A 20,427-nucleotide genomic window follows, 5' to 3' on the forward strand; every position below is an offset into this window, starting at 1 on the left:
GCGTTTTATCTGACACAAACTGAGGGTTGAACTGTACAATCCTTTTAAGCGGTGGAGAGGAGGCACTATTAGAAAAGTGACAACTAAGATTAAACGTACATTCATGTGTGTGCTATAAACAAAACATAATAATAACATACTTTTTTATCAGTGCTTGAAGGACTACATAGAAATAATATAAAGCTTAAACAAAGTTAATTCAGTGCCAAACATATCAAACAAAAGGGACTAATGACGGTGCCAACTGAAGTTGTGACACGGCACAATAAAGCCCTTACAGTGTAGTTCCGTAATGACAATGTCAGAAGAGTGTGGTCCAGGGACCCTCAGGGTTCTAAATTGACCCTTACAGGTCTGTAACTCTGACGGGGTACAAACGGGTCCATTTGGTTCCGTTTGTACCCCGTCAGAGATAAGGGGAGACCCTTGACATTTAAAAGTTTGAGAACCACTGTGCTAAAAGCCCTTCTATGACTTCAGTGTGTAACATTTAAGTCATACTGTGTAACTTTATTTTCAATGAAACACAAGTTATTTGTATTATAGTTATTAGTATTTTCATATAATCTTTCACTGGTATATTATGTTTCCACAATAACCATTCCATATCAATGTATTTATCCGACCCTTGCGCCAAAGTGACGTTTAGGTGCCGGAAAATGTACCAGAAATGTATTTATTCATGTATTTTACAGTTAATAAATACACGTGCTGTTGTTGTTGCTTTACAAAAACTGTCCTAAGGGGGGCGCTACACGACCGACCCTGCAGCAGATCAATTTTTCAGCGTTCCTTCCATGGAGACAAACGCCGTAACGACAGCGGAGCAACAAGTGGTATCGCTAAAACAGGCTGAAATTACACAGCACGACTTCAAGTGTCACCGTTCATAATAACAGAAAAAAACGAACACAAAACGGGTGTCCTTACAGGTCGATATAACGTACATCCTTCGATACCGAGCTTCAACACACCTGCCTTCAAAAACGTCCTCAGCCTAACGGCAAACTTGGCCGACCTACGTCGGCTATTTTCGTAAAAGTTTCCTACGATGACAAACTAAAAAACAACGTAACTTTCAGAACACATGGAGTTATGCAAATAACAGGAATGCAGGTCTCCGAAATTAGATATTTTTCTTACGAAACAACTTCACACTATAAGGCCTGTTACATTTTTAAATCATAGCATTTGGAAACGCTTGGAAAACAAAATAGAGTGAACTGAACTCTACAGGATAGCTTTTAAGGAAATAATTTCTCTCCATCAAACTTCAAATACAAAATAAATCGTTTTAAATATAAAAGGAACGTAGCAAAAAAAATAAAAACAGGTCCGTCTCTTTTCAGATTATTGCATATTATTATCAAGTATTCCTGCCGTGGTAAAAAGAAGAAAAAAAAGTCAGACATTAAATACTGTTATCCCAAAACCATCCTTCAGTCACAGCAGCCAAATCCCAATATCTCTCAGTTCTGCCTCCTCGCCTCCTCTGCACTGCGTTCCAGCGTGACCCGGAAATCGTTCTCGTCCCAAACGTTACTTTGCTTTTGGAGGAGCCGAGAGCGAGGACAGAGGAGGCTCTCCAAGCAGCTTGGAGCGAGGATACATCGACTGTATCCTTCATCGTCTCCTTTGAGGAAGTGTTGGAGACAAATTTACGCTGAATGAACTTATTGGAGCGTTCCGCTTCCTTAAAGAGATCCTCCGTCCTCACCCCTCTGCCTCGCCTCCTCGCTCATAGTCCAGGCTATGAAGCGCGAGTGGAGGACGCAAGGATGGAACTTTGAGCATTGGGATGGTCCCAGGGACGTGCACAGATAGACTCTAGGTGGTGCTAGAGCACCTGCCCTTTGCCCTCTTGACCACAAGTGCCCTTTTTACAGCAGGGATCTTCAACAGGGGGTCCGGGACCCCTAGGGGGTCCTCAGAGTTACTACAGGGGGTCCGCCAAATCTTTATGTGATATGATTTTTCTTTTTTACCATAACCACTCGAAACCTAGCATCCCTTTTCTGAGGAGAACTTTAGCCAAAAATACAAGCCCACAACGCCAAATCGGCTATTTTTGGCAAAGAGGTATAGGTGTAGAGGGAAAAAAGAGCAGACCAAGTAAACACAAAAAAAGTATAATTTACATGAGCACCTGCCCCTCAAAATGTCTGTGCACGCCACTGGATGGGCCTGTTAGTGTGACCTGTGTTCCAAACCATATCCTTCAGTCTCAATGTGACACGTGTTCCCGATAGCGACGCACCGATACGGACATTCTGGGCCGATATTGATACCGATGTTTGTTATTTCATTCACCCGTTTGTGCCAAGGAAACGAATAAGCCTTCATTATAAAGGCTGCAGGTATACAGTATAACCAAAACAACAGACATTGGCCAACGCCAGGTTTACGCGTCACACCGACAGATAAATGTCGGCCACCGTCATCGGTGAATGTGAACTTATTGGCCGAAACACCGATGGCGGCAGTCAGTCAACGAGGCGAATATCGTCCGATGCCCCGATATACGATACGGCCCATACATCGGTGCATCAACTCGTTTCCAACCATCCTTCAGTCAATCTGTGACAGGTTTCAGGTCTCAAACCTTTTAACTTCCAGGACCCCTAATTTGGTGTGCATTTCGGCAGCGGACCCGCCCATTAACTCTGAGAGCGTACGAATGCCATTTAATCCCATTTGTCCATTTGGTTACCTTTGTACACTATGAGAGTTACAGACCCGTAAGGGTCCCTTTGGTTCCATTTGTACACTCTCAGAGTTACAGACCCGTAAGGGTCCAGGGTCCATTTGGTTGGGCGTAAGGCATTAATCAAAACCCCAGGCTGATGTTCTAGTTTGTGAGCGCAATGAGCTTGAAGATCTGCTATTTTTTGAAAGATTGTGAAAATGTGTGCAAATCTTTGAATATTATACATAACATTTGTTACTCAAATCTTTGCTTCTGGGGGGTTCTTGGAACAAACAAATATTTTACAAATGTTCGTTTTAAAATATATGTATTCAAAGATTTGCAAACATTTTCACGATTTTTCAAAAATAGCCAAAGAAATCTGAAATGACAGATATGTGTTCCCAGATTGAATGGTTTAACCTGAAGTGGAAAACAAACCTATAAAATCAGCCTAGTAGGGTTCCATGGCCCTTAAACTTTGGCACGGTCTTTTTTTTCCAGAGCTGAGTTACAACAAAGTAGGCGTTCAAATGAGTCATATTGTTATTTCATCCTCATATCCTCAACAACTGGTTTCTCCACACCTTCACCATGCACATACACACCTTCACCCTGCACATACACACCTACACCATGCACATACACACCTTCACCCTGCACATACACACCTTCACATACACACCAATGAGTAACATACTCCAATGACATCCTGTATGTGTCGTACTGTGATATATGTATATATATATATATATACACACACACACACACACACACACACACACACACACACACACACACACACACACACACACACACACACACACACACACACACACACACACACACACACACACACACACACACACACACACACACACACACACTCTCCTGTCTGTTACATGCAGTAGACTGTCAGAAATGTTCAGGCACTGTTGGCGGCCAGCCGTGGAGGGGTCCCTGCTGGAGGGCTCCTCACTCAGGCGGGCTGCTGGGGGTTAATGTTCATGTGGGGGGGGTGTCCCAGCAGGCCGATGCGTTGCTTCTGCTTCCTCTGCTCCGTCATCTGCATCCAGAGAAAACCACAGTTATGATTGTAATTTGTCAATGTTTTGTGAACATAGCTGATCTACAAGCTCACAATGTGTGTAATATATTGTTTTTACTTTACTTGAATACATTTTTACCAACATAGATCGATAATCAATCAATCAATCAATCAATCAGTCAGTCAGTCAGTCTTGTTCATGTGAGGAGAAAGCACTGATTGTAACCAGTCAAGGCTTTATGCTAAAACCTTTCAGGTACAGTATAAAACAAATACGAGTGTGTTTGCATGCCTTCAGAGAGCTTCCTGAGCAAAGTTAACCGACTTCAAAGCGGCCGAACCGCTCGCTCCGTGACGCGCGTTGTGGCATAAATAAATCATACATATTTATGGGGCATGCAGCACTAGACCTGAGCTCACAGGAACAACCTTGAGACTTGGGTTCCGCTGAGAGGTAGAAAGACACGCAGAGAGAGAACAACCACTAATCCACTACGACAGACAACGCCACGCCCGGGGGCCCATAGTGGCACGAGGACAGATTGTATATTAATGGCCTGCGGCTTCCTTCCTAAAATGTATCATTTAATGGGCCGCCGACATTAAGTCGTGTGACACTTTTAGAGCATATCCGTGGTCATCATATGGGCATACCTAACAATAGATGCCAATTATTATTTTTTTTAAACATTTTTGTGTATTTTTATATCTAAAGTCCCTAAAATGCCAATCTTAATTACTTCCTGTAAAGGAAAACGTGCTGCGTGATGACATAACGCAGCCTTGATGAATATAAATGAATCTTGATTACACCTGTTTGATTCCCATAGCTGCACGTTCTTCAAACACAGCTGATTTTAATTACAGAGCTACTCCGTTTTGAATCTCATTCAAGATGACATCCAGATGGTGTATTACTCATTTTAAACTTAATCTGCACACTAAAATATGTATCTGAAAACATTATAGGTTAGAAATCGGCCAAGTAGTAGCAACGCGCTTCACTGTCGGTTGAGACGACGTTTCAGACTGAACCTTCAAAATAAAATGACAGAAAATGTCACTGCACTGCATCTTTAAGAGGATTTGTTCCCCGTGTTGTCTCTTTCTCAAGATGTGAAAGAAGGGCTATTTACGGTAGTGTGGTTCACACTAGTACTTGGGCAACTTCATTTTGTCCCACTACTCCTCCCATAGTTTTGGCGGCACACACTCGAGCCATTATGTCAAATCGACTGGCTTCATCGGGAATCGCGTGCTTCCATTTTGCTAAGGGATACGTTGTATTGTCTAGTTTATATTAATGTATTAGTGAATGAATTTTTCCCATTGACTTGAATGGGAAAATGCGAAAACTCACATTCAAGTATCTCTCTCTCGGAAACCGTAAGGGCTACAGATACCACACTTGGAAGAGAGGTTCACAGTAAAATAGCCCACGCAGGAAAAAGTAATTCCAACAGTAAAGCCTCACGGTGGCGCTATAACAGCCCACTTTACGTTTTGGCCTATAACTCCTGAACTGTAGGTCGTAGAATCAAAATGTTCTCCTGGATTCCTTGGGTCATGCATCTGACTAAAATGAGTTTCACACACAAACACACTTTTTGCTCCTCCTCCTACAGATTTTGCCCAAATCTCACAAAAATGGGAACACATGATATCTGGACCCATGTGATAAGAACGCATCATACAGTATTCTGATAGTCCATACCGTTCAGCCATAATTTGCTTCCAAAGTTAGTGGGAGGAGCCTATTTGACCCAAAAAAAATCTGAAAATCCTTAGCGAAACATCCAATCAACCCCATATTTGTTTACCTGCTCTTTTAGGTTTAGTTAACTATAAAAATACGTTATTAATAACCATGTTTACCTGCTCTTTTAGGTTTAGTTAACTATAAAAATACGTTATTAATAACCATGTTTACCTGCTCCTTCAGCTCGGTCAGCTGTCCAGACAGGTTGGCCACCAGCCTCATGGCCGACTCCAGCTTCTCCTGCAGGTTCCTGATCTCGTTCTGCTCGCCCTCGCCGTCGCTGCTCACCAGAGACATGGCGCGCATCCGCGGGAACCAGTCCAGGTTGTGTTCCTATAGGAAGAGAACACACCTTCATTCATAACGTGGAACCAGTCCAGGTTGTGTTCCTATAGGAAGAGAACACACCTTCATTCATAACGTGGAACCAGTCCAGGTTGTGTTCCTATAGGAAGAGAACACACCTTCATTTATAACGTGGAACCAGTCCAGGTTGTGTTCATATAGGAAGAGAACACACCTTCATTCATAACGTGGAACCAGTCCAGGTTGTGTTCATATAGGAAGAGAACACACCTTCATTCATAACATAGAACCAGTCCAGGTTGTGTTCATATAGGAAGAGAACACACCTTCATTCATAACATAGAACCAGTCCAGGTTGTGTTCCTATAGGAAGAGAACACACCTTCATTCATAACCAGTGTTGCCAGATTCTGTGAGAGAAACAAGCAACCAGGTCTAGGGAAAACCAGCCCAAAAGAAGCGACTATGGGCCACATGTAGCCTGGCTCCACCCCCTGAATCGTTTGCCTCGCATTCAGGGTCTGGTGACGCTGTCGAAGGTGGGTGTTTCTCTGTTGAAAATCTGCACGACGAATCGGGATCGGGATAATCCAGTATGAACCAATCGCGTTGGTTCATAGTGGAGTCCCACTTTGGCCACGCCCCCATCTCAGAAATGGGCTGCATTGAGAGGGCTTTCAGACTGAATAATGGAGTGAAACGAAATGAAAATTCAGGCTGAGTGTCAGGCTAGGCCACATGAGCTCTTTAACATATACATCAGCAATTTGAAAATAGCAGATCTACAACCTCACGTTGTGAGCTTGTAGATCGGCTATTTTCAAATAAAATCTTGCAAGGAAATTATAGCAAGCAGATCTGGCAACCCTGTTCATAATGTGGAACCAGTCCAGGTTGTGTTCCTGTGTGCGTGGGACGGCAAAACACCTTGTCTACCATGCTGTGTGTGCCTGCCTATTTTTGGCAGAATGTTCACGTATTGTGTGGAGGGGGGGGGGGCGGGGGGGGGGGGTGTTAGGGGTCTGATACTTCAACTGGGCGAGACGAGTCAAACTGGCGACCGGAGAACAGGGTGCCTTATAGCTGTATACTAAGCAGCCAATGGGAGAACGGGGTGCCTATAGCTGTAAACTAAGCAGCCAATGGGAGAACGGGGTGCCTATAGCTGTAAACTAAGCAGCCAATGGGAGAACAGGGTGCCTATAGCTGTAAACTCAGCAGCCAATGGGAGAACGGGGTGCCTATAGCTGTAAACTAAGCAGCCAATGGGAGAACAGGGTGCCTATAGCTGTAAACTCAGCAGCCAATGGGAGAACAGGGTGCCTATAGCTGTTAACTAAGCAGCCAATGGAAGAACAGGGTGCCTATAGCTGTAAACTCAGCAGCCAATGGGAGAACAGAGTGCCTATAGCTGTTAACTAAGCAGCCAATGGAAGAACAGGGTGCCTATAGCTGTAAACTAAGCAGCCAATGGGAGAACAGGGTGCCTATAGCTGTAAACTAAGCAGCCAATGGAAGAACAGGGTGCCTATAGCTGTAAACTCAGCAGCCAATGGGAGAACAGAGTGCCTATAGCTGTAAACTAAGCAGCCAATGGAAGAACAGGGTGCCTATAGCTGTTAACTAAGCAGCCAATGGAAGAACAGGGTGCCTATAGCTGTAAACTCAGCAGCCAATGGGAGAACAGGGTGCCTATAGCTGTAAACTAAGCAGCCAATGGGAGAACAGGGTGCCTATAGCTGTAAACTAAGCAGCCAATGGGAGAACAGGGTGCCTATAGCTGTAAACTAAGCAGCCAATGGGAGAACAGGGTGCCTATAGCTGTAAACTAAGCAGCCAATGGGAGAACAGGGTGCCTATAGCTGTAAACTAAGCAGCCAATGGGAGAACAGGGTGCCTATAGCTGTAAACTAAGCAGCCAATGGGAGAACAGGGTGCCTATAGCTGTAAACTAAGCAGCCAATGGGAGAACAGGGTGCCTATAGCTGTAAACTAAGCAGCCAATGGGAGAACGGGGTGCCTATAGCTGTAAACTAAGCAGCCAATGGGAGAACAGGGTGCCTATAGCTGTAAACAAACAGAGATTGTTAAGGTTGGATGATGGAGTATATGGTCTCTCTGTCATGTGAAAACCTCATATGTTCCAAAACTGTTACTTTTCAGGATTGAAAATCAAAAGCATTGAAAGTAGCAGATCTACAAGCTCCAAATGCGTCGCTTCGCGCTGCGTTTAGAGCTTGTAGATCTGCTATTTGTGATGCTTCTGTGTGACTCTGTAGTGTGATCAAGCATAGCGTTCATTTAGGAAAACATTTAGAATATGGAGATAAGAGGTTTCTGCCCGACAACAACGATGTGATGTTTGGATGTAAACACACAGACAGGAGAACAAAGAGGCTGTGATTGGCTGAGTTTGGGAAGGACAAGGACACACACACACACACACACACACACACACACACACACACACACACACACACACACACACACACACACACACACACACACACACACACACACACACACACACACACACACACACACACACACACACACAGTCATCAGCCAAACCCATTCCATGTAATTCTTATCACATCTTGATCAAGTGGCTTCGTGGGAATTCCTGGTTCAGCCAACATCCTGTCTGGCTGACTGTTGTCACAGTCAGAGTGTGTGTGTGTGTGTGTGTGTGTGTGTGTGTGTGTGTGTGTGTGTGTGTGTGTGTGTGTGTGTGTGTGTGTGTCTGTGTGTCTGTGTGTGCGCAGTGGTGGAAAAACTACTCAAAAGTAAAAGTATCAATACTGCAATGTAGAAATAAAAAAAAATCAAAATGTACATAAAGTACCAACAGTAGAAAGTACTCATTATGCAGAATGTCTCATTTCACACGTTTTCAAATATATAAAACTCTTTTGAAAATAGCATGTCTACAAGCTCACAATTCATTGTGAGCTTGTAGATCGGCTATTTTCAAATGGCCGAAATGTATATAGTGTTGACGTGGTGTTTTGTAACAATAATCAAAATCTACAAAGTAACTAGTAACTCATGTTTTCGATGAATTGTAGTGGAGTAAAATTACAATAGTTTCCTCTCAGAGGTAGTGGAGTAGAAGTAAATATACGAAATAAAACGTACTTAAGTACAGTACTTGAGTAAATGTACTTAGTTACTTTACACCACTGTGTGTGTGCGTGCGTGCGTCAAGGTTGTTCTAGCTTTTCATTTGTCATTAGTTTTTCTTTTTATTATGGGGCCAGGCTTCCAGCATGGACCCATATTGTTATTCGCATTATTCCGTTTCTTCTTCTTCTGCCACTTTTGGCAGTTCTGGCTGAACCGTGCAGTCGCTTTTTATGAAACTCGGCCATATGATAGATGGTCATGAAAAACGATCAAGAAATAATTCTCACAATCTTTCGTCAAAAGGTGGCGCTATAGCACTCAATTGAAAAATGCCAACTTTGAACAGGTACAACTCATGCCGTGTTTGACCTACAGCCATGAAACTTCGATGCACACATGCGTCTCCTCATGCTGAACAACTTTCACCCTCTGACTTTTGACCTCTGACCTTTAGATCTCCCACCATTTGGAATTATATGAAAAACAGTTAAAACCTATCTCCTCCTGGGATTTTTGAGTAATCTGCACGAAACTTTTTACACATGAACTTTGGACCTATACCAAAAAACGTTTGCAAAATATCTTCCATAAGTGAAAAAATGAAGCTTTAATGAGCCAATGAATATTGCAGTTTTATGACAATTATTCATCTGCCCCTAACACATACATGCAGACTTACCATTCTTTGAAACTTTGCAGAAATGTAAAGGGCCATTCCAAATATCACTGAAACCAATCTTACTCCAATTGGTCAAACGGGGGCGCTATAGCAATTTTTTGAAAATTGAAACTTTAAACAGGCAAAAGTCATGCCTCGTTTGGCCGACAGCCATTAGACCTGCTTACACATGTGCCTTGACTAATGAGGAACACATCTATCACGTTGACCAGTAAGCACCGCCCTTAGATTGTCCGCAATCTTGAGCAGTTTGAAAAACACTTAAACCCAGGATTTTTCAGCTATTTGCGTGAAACTGTATGATCTGTGTGATCTCCTTTTTCACAGGTTCTTGTCTGTTGGTGGCTTCTCGCTTAAATGTGTGCCCCACAACCTGAAGGTCACCAGTTCAAGCCTCACTTGGTGCAGACTTCTAAGTTGCATTTCACACAACATGACTATCAATGAATACATCTGCAATTGTTAAAGATAACATGAAATACTTAATTGAGTGTTTTTTACATACAGCTGATCTACAATCTCACAACTTTTCAGATAGCAATGAGAGTATGTTTTTTCAATGTATAACATACTTCATTGTGAAAATAGCCAATGTACAATCTGACAACTTTTAATGGTTTGTGAGCTTGTAGATCGGCTACTTTCACTAATTTTGGTTCTGAGGAGATGTACAATTTCTTCATTGGTAAATGGTTTGTGAACGAGTGATCTTAGTGTTAGTGAAACAGGGGCTTGGGTCATGACAGAAGGCAAGAGTTTGTGATCCTCAACAGACAATATCAGCCTTGACAAAGACATAGCACTATAGGTAGTGTTGCAGCTACCTAAGAGTGCTTCATGACCGTAAGGTTGCCGGTTCAAGCCTCACTTGATGCAGACTCATTTAAGTTGAAATGCAAAAAACATGACTCAATCTATTCCGTTTCCATGGCGCTCTCTCTCTCTCTCTTCAATCTATTCCATGTCTTTCTCTTCAATCTATTCCGTTTCCATGTCTCTCTCTCTGTCTCTTCAATCTATTCCATTTGTCTCTCTCTATGTCTCTTCTATCTATCTATCTCTCTCTCTCTCTCTCTCTCTCTCTCTCTCTCTCTCTCTCTCTCTCTCTCTCTCTCTCTCTCTCTCTCTCTCTCTCTCTCTCTCTCTCTCTCTCTCTCTCTCTCTCTCTCTCTCTCTCTCTCTCTCTCTCTCTCTCTCTCTCTCTCTCTCTCTCTCTCTCTCTCTCTCTCTCTCTCTGAGGGGTGGCCATAGCTGAGTGGTTAGTGAGCCCGCCTAGGGAGCCAGAGACTCAGGTTGCCCCAGGTACGATTCCAGGCCAGGTCAGCAAATGTGTCGATGAAATGAAATTTGTCCCAAAAATTTGAAATTTGTCCCACTCTTAACCCCTAATTGCTCACAGGCACTCATTGGAAACAAGACCGCAAGGACTTTCATGAACTGACCTGTTAAAGGAATTATCATTTCTCTTTCTCTCTCCTGGCCCCATATTATCGCTGCTTGCAGCTATATTTTCATTTTGACTTTTGGTTTCAATGTCAGTTTGAATGATGTATTTTTTTTTAAACCCATTGATACCTGGAACGCTTCTGTGTCACATTAGATGTCTTTGGCTATTCAAAAATAGCAGATATACAAGCTCATAGCGCGGCACCGAGTGCCGCGCTATGAGCTTGTAGATATGCTATTTTTGAAAAATCTTGAAAAAAAAAAGTTCTTTTTTTTCCCAAAAACTGTTAGGATTTAGATTTTTTTAAAGAATCGCCTCAGGTCTTAAAGGGTTAAGGGTTGTTTTTTGTCCTATTCTACGAGACCCCCGTGTGTGTAATGAGGGGACCGCCGTGAGGGCAGCGATCACGGAACATATTTCATGATTTTTCAAAGGTTGGTCAAATGGCTCGTTTTCACTGCCAGTGGTGAGACACTATTACACTATTACTCTGGCAGTTAAAGAGTTAAGATAATCATCTGGAGACCCCTCCAAAAATAATAACCAATAACGACTGATCTAAGTTACCTTCATTATCTCGGCCACATAGCTCTCAAGTTATTATTGTTATTAATATTATAATTATAATGATCTAACCTTGATCATCTCGGCCACGTAGCTCTCCGGTCCCGTGTATTCCGTAGAGTCCTTCACCTTCACCAGGACGATGAAGAACAGGTAGTGCCACATGTTGTGCTCCTCTTTGATGTGCTCCTCAAACGTCACCGTCTTGTTGTCAAACTTGTCTCTCTCCAGCCCTGTAGGCAAAGGCAGTATATATATATATATATATATATATATATATATATATATATATATATATATATATATATATATATATATATATATATATATATATATATATATATATATATATATATATATATATATATATATATATATACACACACACACACACACAATATAGACAAGGCAAGGCAGTGTAATTGGTAAACTGCAGCACATTTCAACAACAAGGCCATTCAATTAGTGGTGGGAAAAAAACTGTAATTTCAGTGAACGGACGATTTCGTTCATGTTAACGTTCACTGCAATGATTCTTTCAAATGATCCGTTCAGGTTCTCGTTCAGTAGCGCTATTTTCTAGTGAAAAACACCATCGCCATATATTTTTCTGTTCTGGCCCCACAGTGGTGGAATGAACTCCCCACTGATGTCAGGACAGCAGAGACACTGATGTCAGGACAGCAGAGTCACTGATGTCAGGACACCAGAGTCACTGATGTCAGGACACCAGAGTCACTGATGTCAGGACAGCAGAGTCACTGATGTCAGGACAGCAGAGACACTGATGTCAGGACAGCAGAGTCACTGATGTCAGGACAGCAGAGTCACTGATGTCAGGACAGCAGAGACACTGATGTCAGGACAGCAGAGTCACTGATGTCAGGACAGCAGAGTCACTGATGTCAGGACAGCAGAGTCACTGATGTCAGGACAGCAGAGTCACTGATGTCAGGACAGCAGAGACACTGATGTCAGGACTGCAGAGACACTGATGTCAGGACAGCAGAGTCACTGATGTCAGGACTGCAGAGACACTGATGTCAGGACAGCAGAGTCACTGATGTCAGGACTGCAGAGACACTGATGTCAGGACAGCAGAGTCACTGATGTCAGGACAGTAGAGTCACTGCCCATCTTTCGCCGCAGGCTGAAAACCCACCTCTTCAGGAAACACTACCCTTCCTCTCTGCCTGGCCTACTTGTTGTTAACTAGTTGTACAAACTCTTGTTTTATTGTTGTATTGTTTTATTGGATCTTGTTTAGTCGATACACTTATTTGTTTTAGCTCTTGATCATTTGATTTTGCTATTTTGTCTCATCTGTTTAAGACAGGTAGCTGATATATTGCACTTTTACCTTAGCACTAGGTATACTCCTGGTTGCTTGTTTTAGAAGAGAATGCTCTTCAGACTTCTGGTGATTAGTAGTTTTCGTTACCTACTGTATGTTGAATGCACTAATTGTAAGTCCCTTTGAAGCGTCTGCTAAATGACTGTAATGTAAATAATGTAATGTGAATGATTATGTCACTAATCTGCTCCACTAACTAATTCAAGTATAATATGACAATGTATAAAGTCACCATACCAACTGTGATGAGACAGAGTTGTGTTGTTTTAAAAACGTCACTTTTTTTTTCATGTCCTGGAAAGTTGATATTTTGGACATGGTCGGTTTCTGCCTGACAACAGCGATATGTTTTTCTCACTTGTTGCTCCACATATGGAAGCATTCTTGATGACGTTAACATGTGTGTTGATGTAGCAGTATGTCTCAGAGAGGGGGGGGGGGGAGGGGGGATTCCCCTTTAGGCTAGTGGGTAAGATGTTGACTTTTCCACCCAGATTTAGAGCAAACATGGGAGAGTTCTCATTCTACTACTCTGCCACCATAAAGCATTGGTTCTCAATGTGGGGTCCGGGGACCCCCAAGGGTCCTTTGTGGGGGACCCTTGGGGGTCCACTTTATCCATTTACAAGTTGGCTGTTCCAAAAATAGCAGATCTACAAGCTTGCAGTGCGTCACTTCGTGCCGCACTGCGAGCTTGTAGATCTGCTATTTTTGGAACATTTTGTATTTTTTAACATAAATCTTCTCCTCCTCTAAAGGCCTGATCAGACAGGAAGCAGCTGGAGAGTCATCAACACATTTCAATCCCTACATTAGACATGTCCATCAAGGACAAGATTAGTCTGGCCCGCTCCGTTGTGATTGGATTTTGCTGCCCCCGAAAGTTGTGGGGCACCAATCAGCCACCCCACCCCCACAGCAATCACATGAGTTCAGAGACGGATCCCTAACCCTAACAGGTTATAAGTGTAACTACCCACACAAAAAAGGTGACACAAATTGTTGTCTCCGCCAGGAGACTATGTTTTCGTTCTCGTCCTTCCGTGTGTCCACCAAGCTAACATTGGTCAGGTTCACGTGACACGTGACAATATGTTGAAAGGGTGTGCTTTGATTGGCTAGCGAGACGCATGATGAAATAGAGGCCTATAAATAGGTGTGTCACTTCAAAAGATCATTTATATCTTTTGAAGAGAGGTAAGACAGGATTAATCAGGAACAGTACTGGCGGAGACATGTGCTCCGAGGAGCACATTTTCTATTTAATATTATTGTCTCCGCCAGGAGAGTTTGTTTTCACTTTCCGTCAGCCAAGCAAACATTGGTCGAGCCTCACGTGACACTTGACAATACGGTGAAATAGTGTGATCTGATTGGCTAGTGACATATAACGGGCTATAAATACATGTGTCACTTTGAAAGAGTCTTGCCTCTTTCAAAGTGAGGTAAGACAGGAATAATCACTAAATGGCTGAGAAATGGCGGAGCAATACATCATGTAGACACACTGGTGTCATCACAATATGTAATATAAATAGCTTAGACAGGATTAATCAAGAACAGTACATTCCAGTACAAACTGAGATCACAGTTAATGACACAGTGCAATTAACTCTTATTATGCAAACTGAAGAAGCTAATCATTATGTGCAAACCGATGAAGAACCAAAGGCACAACGCCAACAGGAGAAGGACCAAGCTGAGAAACAAAGACGAAGAACACTCGCATCTGAAAATGACAAAGAACGAAGACGAGCAGCTAGACACCACAAGGAAAAGAAGTCCTTGGTCACATTTTCAATTATATAATACCAATAAGAAGAGATGCCTTAGACCACTTAAAGACGTTGAAGTTGATAAAGCTGCTGCTGCATTCTTAAAACAGTAACATGTTCTATTTTTTGTAAGAATTAGAACATAAGAATTAGAACATTCCCAACACAAGTCTGCTGGCGGAGACTTGTGCTCCGAGGAGCACTTTTTCTAGTTGTTATTATTATTATTATTAAAAAGAGGGATAAAGGGATGTTATGGGGGTCAACGCACCACAGATGAAGCAGGTGGTCTTCAGGACCTCCTCCTTCTTCTGCTTCTCGCTCCTCAGGTCGGCGAAGGTGTCGATGATGACCCCGAAGATCAGGTTGAGGACGATGATGATGACCATGAAGAAGAACAGCAGGTCATAGATGACCCTGGCTGCAAACAGGGGCTCCTGAGGGGGGGGAGGTATTAGTCACCATTAGTACAGGTAGAAGCAGTGAAATGTGGTGAGGTCCACAATGCTATGCTAACACAACATAACAATAAGAACAATCCCTGGCTAATAAGCCAAATAAGCCTTAATATACATTATAATTGTCCTCTATCACTAATATACATTATAATTGTCCTCTATCACTAAAATACAACATGTGAAACACCTTAAATATTGTGTTTATTTTAGAAACGGTTGATCTTTTAGTCAAGAGGGGAAATGCCCGTCGCAAGTTGATGATGTAATTTGCCCATGTGTGGTCTAGCCTGTAAAGGACCCTCCGTTTGTTTGTATGGTTTATATTATTACCTGCTATCTTCAAACATTTTAGTACATTAACACATTGCGTGCCAGTCGCGTAGATCTACGCGAAGTAGTCTTTCTTTTTTTTTTCCCTCGCAGGTTCACATTTCATTGTAGGCCTCCCTCGCAGTGACACATTTCATTGTAGGCCTCCCTCACAGTGACACATTTCATTGTAGGCCTCCCTCACAGTGACACATTTCATTGTAGGCCTCCCTCACAGTGACACATTTCATTGTAGGCCTCTCTCGCAGTGACACATTTCATTGTAGGCCTCCCTCACAGTGACACATTTCATTGTAGGCCTCCCTCACAGTGACACATTTCATTGCACACCCGGATATGGAAATATCTGTATCCGGAGATTTTCGTTCCCACCCGCCCTCGCTCTAAATCTTCCCCTAAACCGCCATTATCTCGGTTGTTTTTTTTTCCTCCTACCGGATACAGATATTATATTTATTTAATATATATATATTTGAAAACTTTAGTTAATAGTTACTTTGTAGATTTGGATATAGCACTTCAACCCTATTTAAACTTTAGCTATTTGAAAATAGCCGACCTGCCATTTTCGAAAGATTTTATACATTCTGAACTTGTGAAATGAGACATTCTGCATAATGGGTACTTTTTACTTTTGGTACCTTAAGCATATTTTGATGCCAACACTTTTGTACTTTTACTCAAGTAAAATTTGAACCCCAGACTTGTACTTGCAACAGAGTATTTGTTCATTGCGGTATTGATACTGGTCCTAGAGTCCTTTATCTAGAGACATGGTGTCACATCTGTCACATAACCACTGACAACCTCCTGTTCTGCAAAGGTCATTATAGGTCAACATTAAAGAAAAATGTCAATAATTCATTCATTGAAACAATTAAAAATAAATAAAGAATTCAAACGTTTTTCAACATTTGTTGAAAAATAGTGAAAGTAGCAGACATGAACTATACATAGCGAATCTACAAGCCCATAATGTGTCATGATGCAACACACTGTGGGCTTGCAGATCAGCTATTTTCAACCATTAAAAACCTGGTTGCACACAACATAACTCAACACAACACACACCATGTTGTGATGTGTTGTGTTGTGTTGGTGTTGTGTTGTGTTGTGTTGTGTTGTGTTGTGTTGTGTTGTGTTGTGTTGTGTTGTGATGTGTTGTGTTGTGTTGTGTTGTGTTGTGTTGTGTTGTGTTGTGTTGTGGTGTGGTGTGGTGTGGTGTGGTGTGGTGTGGTGTGGTGTGGTGTGGTGTGGTGTGGTGTGGTGTGGTGTGGTGTGGTGTGGTGTGGTGTGGTGTGGTGTGGTGTGGTGTGGTGATGTGATGTGATGTGATGTGATGTGATGTGATGTGATGTGATGTGATGTGATGTGATGTGATGTGTTGTGTTGTGTTGTGTTGTGTTGTGTTGTGTTGTGTTGTGTTGTGATGTGATGTGATGTGATGTGATGTGATGTGATGTGATGTGATGTGATGTGATGTGATGTGTTGTGTTGTGTTGTGTTGTGTTGTGATGTGATGTGATGTGTTGTGTTGTGTTGTGTTGTGTTGTGTTGTGTTGTGTTGTGTTGTGTTGTGTTGTGTTGTGTTGTGTTGTGTTGTGTTGTGTTGTGTTGTGATGTGATGTGATGTGATGTGATGTGATGTGATGTGATGTGATGTGATGTGATGTGTTGTGATGTGATGTGATGTGATGTGATGTGATGTGATGTGATGTGATGTGATGTGATGTGATGTGATGTGATGTGATGTGTTGTGTTGTGTTGTGTTGTGTTGTGTTGTGTTGTGTTGTGATGTGATGTGTTGTGTTGTGTTGTGTTGTGTTGTGTTGTGATGTGATGTGATGTGATGTGATGTGTTGTGATGTGATGTGATGTGATGTGATGTGATGTGATGTGATGTGATGTGATGTGATGTGATGTGTTGTGTTGTGATGTGATGTGATGTGATGTGATGTGATGTGATGTGATGTGATGTGATGTGATGTGATGTGATGTGTTGTGTTGTGTTGTGATGTGATGTGATGTGATGTGATGTGATGTGATGTGATGTGATGTGATGTGATGTGATGTGTTGTGATGTGATGTGATGTGATGTGTTGTGTTGTGTTGTGTTGTGATGTGATGTGATGTGTTGTGTTGTGTTGTGTTGTGTTGTGTTGTGTTGTGTTGTGTTGTGTTGTGATGTGATGTGATGTGATGTGATGTGATGTGATGTGATGTGATGTGATGTGATGTGATGTGATGTGATGTGATGTGATGTGATGGTGTTGTGTTGTGTTGTGTTGTGTTGTGTTGTGTTGTGTTGTGTTGTGTTGTGTTGTGTTGTGTTGTGTTGTGTTGTGTTGTGTTGTGTTGGCGTTGTGTGTTTTGAAGGAGAAGTGCACATTGGCACACATCCTGTGAGGGTGTTGCATCATGGGGGATGGGGTTTCTCAGTAAGGGTGGAGTCACTTTCAAACGAACCACTCTTCACTTCCAACGAAGTGAGGAGTCAACCACACACACACACACACACACACACACACACACACACACACACACACACACACACACACACACACACACACACACACACACACACACACACACACACACACACACACACACACACACACACACAGGGCATAGTGTGTACCTCTTTGGAGGGTTTTCTCAGCACGTCGCCCACCCCTCCCCCGCTCCTCAGGCCATGACTCAGCACGGTGACGATGCACATCAGCAGAGAGTCACATGCTCTCTCCATGCCGTCATCCTCCTCTTCCTCACTGACAGCATCTGGAAAAAACACACACAAAAAAGTACTCACATGTTTTACTCAAATAAAAGTATCAATTAGTTGTACGAGCTCTTGTTTTATTGTTTTATTTGATCTCAATACACTTATTTGTTTTAGCTCTTGCTCATTTGATTTTCCTATGTGTCTCATCAGGTTAAAAAAGTAGGAAGCTGATATATGTCACTTTTACCTTAGCGCTAGGTATACTCTTACAGTAGTTGCTTGTTTTTGCAGAAAATGCACTTCAGACTTCTGGTGATTAGTAGTTTAGTTCCCTACCTATGTTGAATGCACTTATTGTAAGTCACTTTGGATAAAAGCGTCTGCTAAATGACTGTAATGTAATGTAATGTAATGTAATGTAATGTATCAATACTGCAATGTAGAAATACTCTGTTAAAAGTGAAAGTCCGGAATTAAAAATTTACTTGAGTAAAAGTATTGGTATCAAAATATACTTGGTATATTATATTAAAAAGTACAAAAGTAAAAGTACTCATTGTGCATAATGTCCCATTTCAAGTTCAAAATGTATAGAAAGTCATTTGAAAATAGCCGATCTACATATGTGCCACTTCAAAACTTCACACGTTACTGTTCTTTCCCTGAAAGTGCCCTGAAAATGCATTTTTTCCTCCCTGTTCTGCCCTTAAAAACGCACTGTTTTGCCCCTGAAAAGAAGTTGTCACTACACACCCCCGTTTTTCCCTTCAACAGACATCCATATACATGAGAACAAAAGAATGTGTGTTGAAGAAGGTGTCAGACTCATTATGAGGTGAAAGGTGATTTGAAGAGGTCCTTGACCAGTTGCTCAAATTAATTAGCATCATAAAAGCAGTGATCATCAAAATAATTCAGCATTTTAAATGCCCTTCTTTGTCCCTCTTATTGCCCTGGGAATCCCCTGAAAATGTACTGTCTTGCCGATGGCAGGACATTTGAAGTTTTGAAATGGCACATCTGTACAAGCTCACAATGTCTTCTTGAACCCGGTTTCCAGCACAAGAGCTGAGAGTTTTTTTTTAGTTTTAACAGTGAGATAATAGAGGCTGTCTGCTTGCTCAGGGGATAAATGTAATCCTGACCATCAGGTCAACATTGGTGTCACATCCTGTGTGTCTAGGTGAGACATGACCTTTGACACCATCTAAATGTCTCAATAGAAGAGCAGGGAGACCCAATACAACCACCCCAATTATATTAGTTGTATTGTATTAACATACTAGAGTCCGACCGATATATCGGTCACCGATATATCGGTACCCGATATGGCCTTATTTGGTTATATCGGATCATATCGTATCGGTGAAATTTCTCACCGATATGACCGATATGAAAAAAAAAAAAAAAGTTTGCTCAAAAAGCACTTTGCTGGTGTTATTATATATTTTGTCCAGCAGAGCGCGCTGGGCTTGTAGATCTGCTACTTTCAGTAGGCCTACCATACTTTACTACTCTACACAACACAGCAAACCAAACAAAAACATCGTCGACGGTCGACCAAAGCAGCTTCAACCAGCGGATACTTTTCCCAGATGCGACGGTAAATTAGTTCAATCTGATGACTGGTTCAGCCCAAAATATGCCAGTATAAATAATTGTGGATTGTCCTATAATAATAATGATAGGCTGAGGTGAGGCTATACTCACTTCTATTTTAGCGTCGTCATTTTGGCTTAGTTTGTTATGCCTCAAACAAAAACAACACCACCACAGCTGTAGTGTTAATTAATTAATTGTCTCCATCGCGGGTTTGCGTATTAAGTAAAAGTATCAATACTGTAATACAGAAATACTCTTTTACAAGTAAAAGTCCGGAATTAAAAAAAATCTGTAAAGTAAAAGAACAAAAGTTTTGGTATCAAAATGTAGGCCTACTTAAAGCAGAGTCCTGCAGGGGTCCAATGTTGAGAACCCGCGCTGCCCGTCAATAATCAGATCTGCAGAGTAGACCCACCCTTCACCCTGGCCGTGATCCTTTCAAAATACGAACCAGAACCGCCGCGTCCGCCCGTCAAATAATGGACGTGTTGTCCGCCCGTTTACCCATGATTACATGCAGAGTAAAATGTAAATAGCCTACAGACAGTCACTCAGCTCAGTTTAAAAGTGT

The 20,427-nt window shown here is 42.0% G+C and overlaps 1 protein-coding gene across 1 annotated transcript in view; it reads right to left on the reverse strand.

Annotated features, from left to right (window-relative positions):
- Positions 1-381: 381 nt before the first annotated feature.
- LOC311048680 (inositol 1,4,5-trisphosphate-gated calcium channel ITPR1-like) overlaps positions 382-20,427 on the reverse strand; it is a 184,039-nt gene continuing 163,993 nt past the window's right edge. The window contains exons 59-63 of the mRNA XM_084061942.1: positions 18,171-18,310; positions 15,016-15,181; positions 11,688-11,848; positions 5,665-5,826; positions 382-3,752 (exon numbers count right to left, since the gene is read on the reverse strand). Of these exons, the coding sequence (XP_083918068.1) occupies positions 3,666-3,752; positions 5,665-5,826; positions 11,688-11,848; positions 15,016-15,181; positions 18,171-18,310 (716 nt within the window). The 3' untranslated portion in view covers positions 382-3,665. The remainder of the gene's footprint in view (positions 3,753-5,664; positions 5,827-11,687; positions 11,849-15,015; positions 15,182-18,170; positions 18,311-20,427) is intronic.

This window comes from Gymnoscopelus microlampas (assembly GCF_963454915.1).
Source record: "Gymnoscopelus microlampas genome assembly, chromosome: 7".
NCBI classification, from domain to species: domain Eukaryota; kingdom Metazoa; phylum Chordata; class Actinopteri; order Myctophiformes; family Myctophidae; genus Gymnoscopelus; species Gymnoscopelus microlampas.